We start from the raw sequence: 13,967 nt of genomic DNA on the forward strand, positions 1-13,967 counted from the left end.
CGTGCAAAGGTCTTCTTCCTTCACAAGTCTCCACAAGCTCTTGTGGAGATAGAGGCATTGCAGCTGTGGCTAGAGGAGCAGAGTAGGGCAGAATGGAGCAGAGCAGTGGTGTCACTGCTGGGGATGCTGCTGTGGCTGTGGGCAGAGGGGGAGGGAGCCGGGCTTCTCCAGGGGCTCAGGCGCAAGTGAGTGTCCAGCGGGAAGGCAAGTTCTGCCACGGGAACCAAGGCCAACATGAGGGAGTGAAAACTTGTGCAGTTGGGACCTGCCCTGAGCCACTGTGGAGGCCTGTGGGCCTGCTAGGGCACTTCCCGGGGCTGTGGCCTGGAAGAATGTCCCCTAGACTTTAACCTCTCCCATGGTCTCCTGTTTATCGTTTCAATATACATTTGATACCGTGATTATTGAAAATCATTTACTTTGCTATGTTTGGTGGTAACTGACGGTATATTTGACTACCATTTAAATTTAAATTTTAGTTGCACAATATTTGATAGACTTCCTTTCCCAGTTTTCCTGTTCCACCCCTGCTTCCTTGAACCCATTGTCCCTGGGAAGGACAGGCCGGGAGATGGAACCTGCTGAAGAGCAAGCATAGGCGAGCCACCAGCCATCTGCCATCTCCCCTCCTCTTCTGACCCCTTGCCAGGATGGCCCTGGCAGGCATCCTGGATTCTACCCTATCCCACTTTCTGACTGCCCTCAACCCTGCCCCTGCTTTCCTCTTGTATTAGCAGACTCCCATTTTTGCTGCAATACATATTTCATAGGTCAGAGCTATAATAGAAGTTGAGAATAAAACAGCTGGAGGACCGACTCTGTTGCCCCCACAGGAGTCCTGTGCCCTGCATCACCGGAAGGTTCCCCCATTCTAGTCCCCCATGAAACCTTTTCTTTTGACTTGTGTGTTTTTGCTGAAGGCCACTCGGGAAAGGTGTCACCCCAAGTCTTTTGGCTTTGATTTTCTGTTCTCTTTTGTTTTGTGGGTAAGTGAGGGGGAATGAAGTGGCGGGAGCCGTCTGGGAGTCAGGGCCTGAGAAGTGAGGGCAAATGAAAATTGTATTTACTTATTGTTTGGTTATGTCTTCCATATGAACCCACCTGTTTATTTTAATTCCCAAGTTTTGTTAAAATCTACTAAGTATTGTGTTGGTTTTAGCTATAAGAAGATATTATTTTTACTATGATTGTTATACCTTTCATTTTAAATAAAACAAAAAAGGGGGAGTGTGGGGGTTTGTCCTGGAGGGCACGGGCCAAAAATGACCACACAGCCACACCTCAGACAACAGTGACCAACACCAAGGCTCAGGAGAAGAGAAGCCACAACGGATGACAGCCAGAAAACTTATGGTGAGCTGATCATGAAGTGGAGAGGACTCTGGGGCCAACTGGGAGTGGCCATGCAGATCAACAGCCTGTCTGAACCCGTCTCAGAGCAGAGGGAAAACACGTGATGGCTTTGGGATGGGCACCCAAGCTGCCAACACTATCCCCCAATGCACCATCCAGCACCAAGAGAAGACTTGCTTAATTTTTTCAGTATTTTATCCAATTACTCTTTTTTTTCTTTTTCTTTAGGCTAGTTTCAACTTCTGTCCATAGTCCTCTCATTCCTTTGAGATTTCTACCTCTGCTTTTCTTTGCACCTTCCCCTCCCTGATTGTCAGCTGAGCTATTTACAGATGGCTTTTCTCACCTACCTGGTACCTGATGTGCGTGCCAGCACCAAAATAATTCTCCTTATTTTGCCCCTAACTGCCTTCTCTTTGGGCCACTGTCACAGCTGGCAAAGCTTCAGTCTTTCACATGTGTTTTTTGGCCAGTAAGTGGGTAAGGGCTGGCAAAGCAACTTCCTAAGGCCTCCAGGGCAATGCACTGCAAGCCAGACCTGTTCTCTTTCAGGCAAGGCTTCTCTGAAAGGACTTCAGAATTCCCACCATGGAACTGAGGCACTGTTGACAGAGCACTAGACTGTGAAAGGCTTTGAAAGGGGATAGGAAGCTCAGCTTGCAAATGAGACCAAGCGGAGGTAGGGTCAAGAGATGTGGTGGCCACACATCCCGAGGTAAAGAGCCTTTGGCTTTCCTGGGGCCTTCCCCCACATGGGGCTGCCACTCACCTGGCCATTTAGGAGCTGGGTTAGGGGCTCCAGACACAGGTGTGGAGCCTCTGGTGTGCCAGGGATCAGCGGCCACAGCTGGGCTGGGATGCAGGCCTGGGGGTGTGGGGCGTGCAGAGTAGGGCATGGCCTCAGCAGAGCAAGGCTTGATCTGCCCCTTTCCCCACCTACAAGCGCCTGAAAGGGCTTGAGCCAGCAATGTCCTCCAGTGTCTCACAACAAGGTTTGCAGCTACCTGTGCTTCTTGGCTGTCAAGACTCCAGAGATTTGTGGCTGGATATTAAGAAGCTTGCACATTTGCTTCCCTCCCAAAGAGGCATCCTGAGTGTGGTTTTTTCTTTCTAAGGCCTTCCCTCCTTTCTATGTCCTCATCTTGAGATAGTCCTGGGAAAGCCTCTCCTCTCTCCCCTTCTCCACCACAATGGAGGGGGACAATGGAAAAACCAATCTATGAGAAGCTGAGAATGTTAGAGTTATAATGTAGTGAGGGGAAAAAGAAAAAAAAAAGCAGTAGACGACAATAGGAAGAAAATTGTGCGAAAGAGGTAATGGCTTAAGCAAGAGAGGTGCAGTGTCACACGGGGCCCCTGGAGCAAAGACAGGATGGCCAGGGCTTCCAGCATGGTTCTGATGGTAGATGGGGGCTGCTGGTGCTGCCGGGAGCAGCTCTGGCCCTGCAGTGGCAGTTTGCTGCTCCCTCTCTGCGGCAGTGCTGGTGGCAGTGGCGATGGTGATGGGTGTCTGTCTCTCCCTGCGGAGCTCTGTTTGGCACTGCCGCTGCCATCAGTCCGCCACGCCGGGCGTGTGCGTGGCAATGGGATCTGCCGCTTTGCTGCCTCTTCCTACCAGCCTGCTGGGCTGCACTTGGCTTGGCTGCACTCCCTTTGGGCTTGGCTGCACTCGCTTGGTATCAGTGTCAGCACTCTGGCTTGCCTTGTTCTGCTGGAGAAGAAAAACAGTCGCACATGCCCCCCTGGCCCTGATGGTTTCAGCTGTGTGTCAGAGCTGTCACTTCAGTGCCACCCATCTCAGCCCTGTGTTCTAAAAATTACTGAGGAAGGACATAAGTGGGGGGAAAAAATGGTGGTGGTGCTTTGGTGCCAAGGCCTCTCTGCTAGAGTGAGTCAGAGAGAAGGATCCTCCTTGCATTTCCTGTCATGGCGTTTCCTTGCTGAAATCCCAGCCACGGCAGTGATGTAAAATGTTTTGAATAAACAGTGCTGAAAGACACATGGCCTTGTCTCTGTACCTAGGAGGAAACTCTCAATGTCATTGAAGTCGTGCTTCTCCCTGTTTGCTCTTGCAATCTCTGCTGGTCAGAGTGACCCTGAGATGCGTTAGAAAGTCTCTTTCCTCAGCCCGGCAGTTGAAGAAGGAGTGGGAACTCTTCTGTTCTTGGTCTCAAGGTTGTTTATTGTTTCTTATCTATGATATTCTTTCTCCGACCCGACAAGGTCTGTCTAGCAGGTTGGGTTGAGACACTCTGCCCACCTCAGAGGCAGTGTTGTCTTTTTATACCCAAAACTATGTGTACACTATTTACAATAACTTCCCAATACCTATCACCTATGTGAGACAGTGCGCTTCTCCTCTAAACCAATCTAAAAGTGCCAACATCACTCAGAAGATGGTGGCTAGGAAGAAGGAGGAAGAAGGACAAGGCACATCCAAATTCCTCCATCTTGAGACCCCCAAGCGGTCATTTTCAAAACCTCAAAAATCTATTTTTCAGCTGGTGACAAACTACCTATTATTCTACTTAAACCCTTTTGACTTGTAATTCTTCATATCAAGATTGGTGACTGTTTTTTCCAAGGGCTAAATCAAAGGCACAGGTGTCTTGGGCTCTGTGCCAAAGTCTCTGAGCCCCCGGGCAGCGGCTTGAGCCCTCCAGGGCAGCCAGAGGAATTTCCTGGGTTCTGATAGTTTGCTGCTTTCTGGAACTAAGGGAGGTCCCGCTGGAAGAAGCCTTCTGGTTTTTGCTCAGAAGCAATAGTGGCCAAAGAGCACTAATGTGGTTCCTCACATCCTGCTCCCTTCTCAGTGCTCAGCTTCTCAGTGTGGGCTAGAGGGGCTTAGTGTGTTTTTACTCTTAGATGCCTTGAGCAACAGGTGATGGACTAGGAGGGCTTTCTGTGTGGCTTTGTAGCAGAGGAGAAAGCTGCAGGCTTTTTTTGGCATTATCTGTGGAGAAGGTGTGGTTCTGTGCATGAACTCACAAAGCAGCCCAGGGCACTGCTATTGTGATGTCAGCGGCCGCATGGCAGCGTTGTCAGGCAGAGTTGCTGTGCCGAGGCCGGGAAGGGCTCAGTGTGCAGAGCAGCTCTGCGGCACGCTCACTGCAGGGGAGCCTGCTGATCGACGAGGTCTCTGCCAGCAGGACTCTGAGTTTTTTTCTTTTCTCCCTACAGGCTTTGTCCCTTGCAGATTGAGCAGCACTGCTCCAGCCATGGAGGGAGTGTGTGCTGCAGCTTTCACGGCTTTTACCGTGGCTTATTCCGGGTACTTTTTCACCCACCTGGCACGTAAGTAGACGTTTTTCTTCAGTGCAGCATATGGAAACCCAAATGCCACAAAGAGGCCTTCAGCTGGGTAACGCCCGTGCCCACAGCTCCAGCTAAGAAGGGCGTGTCTCTAGCCAGTGGGGCATGGGCAGCATTTGTGATGTAGCCTGCGGGGATTCCGCTCCTGCCGTGCCACGGCCTGTGGCAATGGAGTCTGGAGTCTCCTCAGTTTGCTGGCTCAAGCAAGACAACTTCCAGGATGGGAAGACTGGGAGAGAGAGCTTGGCAGGAGTCCTTGTAAAAGCTGTGCACTGCTCTCCAGGACTGAGGCAAAGTCCCTCAGTTCAAGGCTTCTTGTCTGCATTCCCTCATCCCAGCATGTGCCTGTGGAACTTGACACTTCCTGCGCGCTAAAAGAGCCATTTGTTCTGTGATGAAATCACAGAATGTGCTTTGTAAAGGCCTCTGAGACAGCCATTTCTGAGGAGTTCTTGTATGCTCCCACACACAGGAGCTGTTCCTGTGCTGTGTCATGATAGAACTGCCACCATGGCTCAGAGGGACTTGGGTGAAGCCTCCCTGGGGAAAGGTTTTCAGTAAGCTCATGGCAATTGCTGCATGCAATGTCTTGAGAAGACTGAAATACAGGAAAGAGAGGAGGAAATACAGGAAAGAGCGCCTACAGGAGCTGTAGGGGCTGCTGGGTGAGGTGGGGCAGAAGCAATGACTGTTAGAGAACCACTTGTAGACTTTCTCAGTCTCAAGTTTCTAGGGGTTGAGTGGCCAAAGAGGAGAAAAGGTAGACACCAGGCAGTATGTTGTGCTGCTGTTGTCTTGCTTGCTGTGTGCCACAAGGGATGCTGCTGGAGTGGTGTAGTGAAAGCAGAATGCTCTGTCTTTGGGTTGACTTTGGGGTGGGCATGGCCAGCACAGGCAGTTTTCTTAGAGCATCTGGTTCTTTTTCCCTTGTGTGTTGCAGGTCACATCAGCCGTGCCTGGAGAGAATCCGCTCTTTGGGTGAGTGGCAAAGGAGCCTCTGGCCTTGGTAGTATTTGGCAATTGCGGAGCAAGCTGTGAGCTGGGCCGGTTGCAGTCCGGTGCCAGCCTGGCTGGATGAATGAAAGTACAGCCCAGGCCCTTTGCAGCAACAGCAGCAGCAGGAGGACCCAGGGCTGTTTTCTCCCGTTCCTTTCCAGAACTTTTAAGCAGCTGAAAGTGGTGGCTGCCATGATGGAATTTCTCCTGTACAAGAGAGTGCAGTCCCATCTAGCTGGCCCATTCTACTTGAGTCTGAGCACCTTAGAATCCCATTTCTCTGCAGATGCTTTCTCCTGAGTGCATCTGGGTCTAGAGCTGAATATAAAGGAGGTTACGTGTCCCTGACGCTGCTGTCTGTCTGCAGAGCCCAAAGGGAACCTCGGAGCCTCCAGTGGCTGTGTGTCTTCCTGAAGAAGAGGCCCAAGGGGAGGAAGATGCCCAGCAAAGTGTACCTGCTGCCACTGCAGGGCCTGAGCATGCAGCATCAGTAAGTGGCAGCTCTGGGCAGTCCTGTGGCTGGAGCAAAGCATAGCTGCAAGTTTCTGATCAGACAGCACCTCCCGTGCCTGGCTGAAGATGCTGAGGGCTGGAATCTTTCCTGCCCTTCCCGCAGGCAGTGAGGCCTGGAACTTGGAAGTTCAGGGATCACCTTCCTACTGTTCTGAAAGGGGCTGTGAATTTGTCTTAGCAAGAGACAGGAGGTAGCATTAGGATGTCTTGGCATGCTGCTGGGGTACAAGTGAGGCCCTTGGTGGCCAGTGGCTGTGCAGGCTCCCTGTCCCCAGTGAAGAGAGCAGTGCAAAGGTGCAGTTCAGAAGCTTGCAGGATATGAGGAGACACTGTCCCCAGGAGGGACCTGGCCCTGCGCAGACAGCAGCTGTCAGTAGCTAAAGGAACAGCTGAGATGCAGCGGGGCCTGTAGCTGAATATAGGTGAGGTGGTGAATGCCAGGTTCTTTCCTGTCCCTCATGCTGCTGTGTGTCCCCAGAGCAGAAGGGCAGCGTCAGCACCTGCTCTGGCTGCCTCTGCACGCGAGGAAGAGGCTGAAGAGGAGGAAGGTGCTCATGAACCTGCCCCTGCTGTCAGCCCAGGCCCAGAGCAAACATCATCAGTAAGTGCCTGCTTTGGTTAGCAGTGTGTGTGGTGTCATTTTGTCCGTGGTGTAAAAGCAGCCTTTGGATTTTGGGCCTTGAGCTGGAGAAGCGGGCTGCAAAAGCTGAGAGGTGAAGAGCCCTGGCTGTGGCCAGCAGCATCTTCCCGGGGGCTTGCATTTGAAATGGGATGGCAGGGGCACCTCTGCCAGGCACATTTGTGACCTCACTCATTTCTTTTCCCAGAGCTCCACCTCCTCTGTCCTGGCACCTGCAGGAGCTGCAGCAGAAGGCTCTGAAGGAGCCTCCAGTCCCCAAGCTGGCAAGTGCAGCGGGAGCAGCTCGTGCATCTGGAGCACCAGTAGCTCCTCTGGCAGCAGAGAGCAGCTGGGAGAGAGGACAGAGGACAAGTGCCTGGCCATGCTGAGTACGTCCTTTGTGATCCTTGTCTGCTGGAGCAGTGCCCTGTGTGTGCGTGTGTCGGCATGAGCTGTCCCAGCTCCTGTTCCTCCTCAGCTGAGTGCCAGCTCCTGAGGCCTCCACACAGGACCTGTTGTTGTGCTTTGAGGTGGTGAGGGGTCACCGGGGTGTTGCTCCTGCCTCTGAGAGCAGCTCAGCCTGGCTTGGCTTTGCCTGAGCTCCCCTGGAGGCAAAAGGCAAACCAGAGATTGTTTCTGGCTGAGCAGGAGGCCGTGACCCAGCCAATGAGTAGGCCTCAAGGAGCTCCTGTGGGGCACGGCCAAGGTCATCTTCAGAACTCGGCCTGTCCTAAAGGCTCAGGCACCTCATTCCTAAGGCCCAGCACAGTAGGTTGGAACATGAGCTGCTGCTCCTGAAAGGCAGAAGGCCATTGTTTAGGCAAAATTGTCCTGCTTAAAGCTGCAGATTGTGCTTCTGCTGGAAGCACTCTGCAATATTCTTGCTGTTCTGCAAAGGGCAGCTGTTGAGAACAATTGATTCCAGGAGCCAAGATGCCTTTGATGTTTGCAAGGATTAAAGCTTTGCTTGAAGGTCACAGAGTGTTGATTGCCAGGAACAGCAAGGTTTTGTTATTCCTGCTGCCCTTAACATTTCTAGACAACAACCAGTTCTCTTGGTTACAGCTTTCTGATCCCTGTATCCTCTGACTGTTTCTGCACGTGCTTAGATTTTAGTTTAGACGTCTAGTTTGGTACAGGCCATCTGTGCTGCAGGGCTGCTCGTCTTGCTGCTGTTGTTTCTGAGGTGGTGGTGGTGGTGGTGCGGTGGTGTTGTTGTTTGCCGACTGCCTGAGTTGAAAGGGCCCAGAGTCGCAGAGAGTGGGGCTGCCTTTCTGATCTGCTGCAGGGTGGGATCTCTTTTGAAGTGAGCATCTTTCCTTGGGATTTTTACAGAGATGCTGGTGAGCGAGGGAGATCCTGAGGCTGAATACACAGAGCTGGAAACCATTGGCAAAGGGTGAGTGCAGCCACAGCTCCTTCTTCAAAGGCAGGGCCTGTGCATTTTGCTGGCGTCACATCTCCCCAGAGCGACGTCAGGCAAGCTCCAAAGCTGTTCAGACACTGCGTTAGGATGATGCCTGATGATCTCTCAGTACTGGTCAGCATTTACAGCTGTGGTCCGAAGGCAGGGCGGCAAAGACACCTGGACGCTGGCAATGTCTTTTCTGCGGCAAAGAGCAGCACCTGGCAGATCTCCTGTCCCTCAAGTCTGTTGCACCTGATTGCCGCTCTTCCTAGGAGAAATCATTTTGGCATGTCTCAAAAGAATACAGAATGCGTGGGAATGAAAGGAGGAGAAACTTTGTTGCCTCAGAGGTCAAGTCAGCAGCTGACAGCTGTCAGGGAACAGCTCTGGGTAACATTTCTTTCCAGTATTTTGCTGAAAGCAAGATTCAGTGGTCTGGATGGCCACCACCTAGCCTAGCAGCCAAAAGCAGAAATGAAAGAAGCAGCTCTCTTTTGTAGCTGAGGTGGCAAAAGACAAAGCTTCAGGGCAATGGCCAGTGCCAATGCACTCCAGAGGAAAAGGCATCATCTGGCTGATGGCAGAACCCTGGTGGATCCTGTGGGGTTTAGGCCTTTCCTGCAAAGGATCCACCAAGCTGTTCCCTTTGAAAGCCGGCTCTGCTGACTGGAAATGGGACTGATTTGCAACATTTTCCCTGTGAGAAGGCAAATGTACGAGAAATCTTCAGAAAAGCAGAGTCCTCCAGGTGTCTGGTGCACCGAAGAGAAGCAGCTGACAACAGCTCTGGACTCAGAACGCCGCTGTCCAAGCATCCTGTGTTTTGAGGACTTCTCCATTTGTGTGTGCAGCAATGGAAGCCTTTCCCTGCTCTGGCTGTGGCTGCAGCTGTGGCCGGGCACTAACTTCCTTGCAAGCTGGAGAAGGGATCTGTGTCTGGAGGCTTTCCTGCAATGGCTGTTCCGTGGCCTCAGCCTTCTCAGAAGGCCTCAGTAGTGGTGCTTGAGTTTGGCAGACAGGCTCCAGGGAGAAGTGTGAGAAGGCCCAACTGGCAAGTTCCTGGAAAAATCCCACACATGTACAGATACAGAAAGAGAAAAGGGGGAAAAGACCCAGAGGAGAATCTGTCCTATTCCATTTACTGTTTGCCCCAGGACTTATTTGCCATTGGACTGCAGTGTCTTGCAGTGGCAGGGACTAAAGGACTTCTTCTTTCTCCGCTGCTGTTTTGTTTCTAGGGGTTTCGGCACGGTGTGCATGGCAGTGGAGACTGCCACAGGAGAAGAGGTAAGCGCCAAGCAGCGCCGCAGCTTCTGCAGCTCTCGAGTGCCCTCCCCTCTGCTGTGAGCTGTGGCTGAGCTTTGGGTGGCCAGGAGAGCTTTGCTGCAAAGGCAGATGAAGTGCAGAGCAGTGTCCTCCCTGCCAAATACAGTGGGGACAGATTTTGTCCTTCTCAGCTGCCCCTGGGAATGCAAGGAGGCCAGAGGAGGACACGCTGGCTGGGTCTTAGTGCCCAGGTGGTGTCTCAGAGCATGGCACTGCTCTTTGGGGCTGCAGGGTTCCTGAGTTCTCTTTTCTGGCTGTTAGCAAATAGATGGGAATCGTGCTGATAGTTCTGTAGGCACCTGCAGTGCTGCCCTTGGAACTGTGCTTAGACAGAGTGGTCTGCAAGGAGTCTCTCAAGGGCCTAAGCCCTGCTCATAGCCCGGTGTATATCCCTAGAAGATCATGGCCTGGGTTATTTCTTTTTACAGTCAGGCAGTAATTGCAAAAGTCAGTGGTGTGAAGAAAAGTATTTGAGTGGAGCAAAATGAAAATTCCTGGAGTGAGGAAGTGCTAGGATTGTGGTTGTTGGAGGTGTCCTTAATGATGTTTTCATCATCGTGGCATTTTTTCATCGTGAAGTATGTAGGGTTGTATTTCTTAGGAGGAATAGCCCTCAGGATGTTTTTAGGACAGCATTTTATCTGCCACATCTCTAACTGTTTGCTTTGTTGTTGTGCCATGGAGAATGCCAGTGACCGCTGGAGTAATGATCCAATCCCCTAGAAGTGCCAATGGTTTCCCAGCAGTTTTGCTCCATTTTTACTGGCACAAAATGGCTTCCTGCTTGCAAGAGGTGTGTGAATGAGCATGGGGATGATAAAGTAAGGCCATGGGAGAAGACTGGCCCTGGGCACAGTGAGTGTTGTTAGACCTCTGAGGTGGAGAGCTTAGAGCGTGTTTCTGCCAGGTTTCCAAGGCAGAGGCTATGTGGCTCTGTGTCCTGGGAGGTGCCCGAGCAGGCGGTCTGATGTCCTGTCACAAGGCAGCTTGGCCCAGCCCAGCACTGTCATCCCATAATCACTGTCTCCATGTTGCCCTTGTGGTCCTGTGCCACAGACTTCTTTGGTTCATGGTTTTCCATGTCGTTTTAGGTGGCCATAAAGAAAATTAGTCTCCTGCAAGAGAGCGGCAGCGAACTGTGCCTGAATGAAATCCAGGTCATGCGTGGCAATAAGCACGCCAACCTTGTCAACTATGTAGACAGGTGAGTGGCTCTGCTGTTCTGCTGTGAAAGGTCATTCACATCCTGCAAGCCAGAGGTTCAAGCACTCCTTTGGTGGATGGCAGAGGATGGAGCTGTTCATTCCTGTTTCTGGGCTGATCTACAGTGTCTTGGGAGGAGATTGCATTGGGGCTGCATTACTCTTTCCTGGCATACCGAGTTTGAAGGGCGCTTTCAAAGGCCGGACTTGGCCCTATCTTACTGAGCCAACAGCCTCAAAGTTCCTGTGCTCTCTCCCCATGGATTTGTTGGCTTTGGGGTTGGATTTTTTCCCCATGGGTCTGAAGTGTTGCCGAAGCACTGCGGATTGTATTTCCCTTGGCCTGTTCGTTGGTGTGGATATACCAAGCAGTGTTTTAGATTGCCCAGAGTTCAAGGCCTGTAGAGCGTAGTGAATGACTGCTCACTTCCTCCTGTCTTCCTCTGAGAGAGACACAGAAACAAGAATCCATCAGGTGGTGTGAGTGCACGCCTTCATCTCCAGGCTGTTGTTTCCTCCTTTCAGCTACCTGCTGGACGAGGAACTCTGGCTCGTGATGGAATTCATGGACGGAGGTTCCTTACACGATGTCATCAGGGAGACTCGCCTGGCAGAAGGAGAGATAGCAGCTGTCTCTCGGGAGGTAAGGGATGGTGCCTGTGCTTCCCATGCCTTGGTCGGGATGGTCCTTCCAAATGGGTGACAAGGAGAGGAGTGATTTCATCTTCTGAGTCTCCTTGCTGCCTTTCTCTTATGACTGGCAGTAGCAAGAGCATCTGAAGTGCCTGCCAGTGTCCCTGCCCTTCTTCTAGTGTGTTTGTGTTTGCTTCTCTAAACACTTGCCTGGAGCCTGTGTGTGCTGCATTCCTTCCCTGGACGGGCAAAGTTGCTGGTGGCACAATGTAAAATAAGTGGCACAGACAAAGATACACACTGGGCTGTCATGGAGCTCAGCCTCCAAGAGAGCCTTGCACCAAAGGGGTGTTTGCAAAAGCATCCACTCTTGTCTGGCTGGAGAGAGCACAGCCACTGCAGCAGTGCTGCTTCAGTCTGTGGTTGCAGGGCAGTGGCCGGAGGAACAATTGTCCTTTCTCTTTCAGAAGCAAACACACCCTCACTTAGAAAGGCACTGCTGTCCTCGTGTTGGAGCAGCAAGCTCTTGCCCTTGCCAGCAGCCTGTCGTGCCATGGCTCAGCATGGCCCAGGAATGTTGCAGTGTTGCAGATGTGCCACTTCCCCGCTTGTGGGATGAAATCCACTTAGGCTGGTGTTTCTTTTTCCTCTCTCAGTGCCTGCAAGGCCTGGATTTCCTTCACTCCAAGCAAGTGATCCACCGGGACGTCAAAAGCCACAACATTCTCCTGCGTCTGGACGGATCCGTCAAGTTGGGTGGGTGTTGTTGGCCAGGCTCAGCCGTGGCAGGCTGCGGTGTGGGGCTGCCTTTGGGTGACTGCCGGTTCCCTGCAGTGGTGCCTGTGGCAGTCCAGGCTGCCCTGATACAAGTGCAGAGCACAGCCCCAAGGTGCAGGGAGGTGTTGCTGGGAACAAGGGCTCAGGAGTGCCTTTGGCTTGTGCGTGTGTCCCTTCCCAAGCAAGGCACTTACAGTCTAATAGCTTCAGGGCACTAAAAGCCACTGCCTGAAAGCTGGGGCTTTTGCTAAGTGGCCAATTCCGTATTTCCTCGGCTGCAGGCCAGAGGAATGGCAGCATGGCCCCTTGCTGGCAGCCGGGTTCCACGCTGCCCTCTTGGACATTGGTACAGTGGGGATTTCTTTGCTTTGCTTTCCTCATTCACGCTGGCCTGTTTTTTCTCCTCAGCTGATTTTGGCCTTGCTGCTCAGCTGACCGCTGAGCAGAGCAAACGGAGATCAGCTGTTGGGACCACTTACTGGATGGCGCCAGAAATCTTCACCAGGAAGCTCTATGGCCCCAAAGTGGACATCTGGTCCTTTGGCATTGTGGGGATCGAGATGGTGGAAGGGGCGCCTCCTTACCGGATGAAAACCTCCCGCACGGTGCGCTGCAACTGCTCTCAGATACTGCTGACACCCAAACATAATCTGCTCCCATTCTTCTGCCTGGCAAGCTTGCTAACACCTGGAAATGAGAGGTGCCAGGCTGCATAGTCTCTCGTGCTCCTTGTCCAGATCGTCCCCTTGCCATTGCAGTGCACGAACCGCACAAAAAATGGTGATGCCTTTTGCTTGAGGGAAGCTTTGACAAAAGGGCAAAGCTGGGCTTTTAGTCCCCATCAGCCAGTGAAATCAGGGGTGAAGGCAAGAGCCTTTGCCTATTGGACTGGCTATGGCTGCCTGTGGCTTTGTGTTCTTTCAGTAGGGGTAGGAAAGGTATCTGCCAGGCTCTGGCAGGGAGTAAAGTGCCACGGGAGAGTGGAGCCTGTCCCGTGGGGTGTATGTTTGGGTGAGCAGTTTGGGGTGCGAAGGAGACAGGTAGAGCGTGGCATTTCCTTCTTCTCTAGGTTCAAGAGCTGATCAGCAGCGGGGGCAGGCCAAAGCTGCAGAAGCCCAGGCAACAGTCGGCGTGGTTGCGAGACTTTCTGCACTGCTGCCTGGAGAGGGACGAGGACAGGCGCTGGTCTGCCCAGGAACTGCTGCAGGTAAAAGGCAAAGCGGCTGCAGGCTGCGCCAGCTGCCCGCTGCCAGGGGCTCCTCATCTGCTCAAGTCCAAGGCGTCTGATGGGGCCCGCTCCTAAGAATCTCCCCTCTGGGGGCTTGCAAAGGAAAACAAAGGAGAATCCTGGCCTAGGATGCCTTGGAAGGAGCCTTTCAAGGTCACCTAGACCAAATCTCCTTAAGCTGAAGACATCTGGAGTCACGGATTTGTGGGATTGGGAGCCATTTTGCCTCATGTAGCAAGGTCCTGGATGTGGAGACAGTGGTGCCCAGAATGCCCTCCTTTTCTTCTTTCTGTATCTTTCTGGTAGCCAGAGAAAGCCTGTTTCAGCCTGTGAGGAAAGTACCAGTTCATGTTTTTCTCTTTGGGCAGCATCCATTTGTAACATCAGCCAAGCCGACCTCCGAGCTGACGCCTCTGATCATGGCCACGCAGCAGTTTATGGCCAACAGGAGATACTAGCCCTGGAAGAGGCCATTGTTCTTGTTTGCACTTTGTAGTTTGTAGTTTGTAGATTATAGCTCGTAGTTTGTAGTTTCTAGTTTCTAGGTCATAGTTCGTAGTCTCTGTATTCTAATAGGCAAAATAAATACTATAATAAATA

At 52.2% G+C, this 13,967-nt stretch overlaps 1 protein-coding gene across 1 annotated transcript; it reads left to right on the forward strand.

The window, feature by feature from the left end:
- The first annotated feature begins 92 nt into the window (after nucleotides 1–92).
- LOC139589435 (serine/threonine-protein kinase PAK 3-like) lies at nucleotides 93–13,825 on the forward strand. The gene is made up of 13 exons (XM_071425905.1): nucleotides 93–185; nucleotides 5,606–5,643; nucleotides 6,029–6,151; nucleotides 6,653–6,775; nucleotides 7,002–7,081; nucleotides 8,129–8,192; nucleotides 9,440–9,488; nucleotides 10,619–10,731; nucleotides 11,255–11,372; nucleotides 12,019–12,118; nucleotides 12,548–12,744; nucleotides 13,209–13,346; nucleotides 13,736–13,825. Exons 1-13 carry the CDS (start codon nucleotides 93–95, stop codon nucleotides 13,823–13,825), a joined length of 1,326 nt encoding a protein of 441 aa, XP_071282006.1.
- The last annotated feature ends 142 nt before the right edge of the window (nucleotides 13,826–13,967 follow it).

This window comes from Agelaius tricolor, unplaced genomic scaffold, assembly GCF_023055355.1.
Source record: "Agelaius tricolor isolate 1412-34295 unplaced genomic scaffold, bAgeTri1.0.p SCAF_4, whole genome shotgun sequence".
Classification (NCBI taxonomy): domain Eukaryota; kingdom Metazoa; phylum Chordata; class Aves; order Passeriformes; family Icteridae; genus Agelaius; species Agelaius tricolor.

Coding starts and splice junctions, on each gene's coding strand:
- LOC139589435 (XM_071425905.1), top strand. CDS start 93: ATGGAGCAGAGCAGTGGTGTCACTGCTGGGGATGCTGCTGTGGCTGTG. Junction 5,644..6,028: donor GGAGAGAATCCGCTCTTTGG/GTGAGTGGCAAA, acceptor GTCTGTCTGCAG/AGCCCAAAGGGAACCTCGGA. Junction 12,745..13,208: donor GGATGAAAACCTCCCGCACG/GTGCGCTGCAAC, acceptor CTTCTTCTCTAG/GTTCAAGAGCTGATCAGCAG.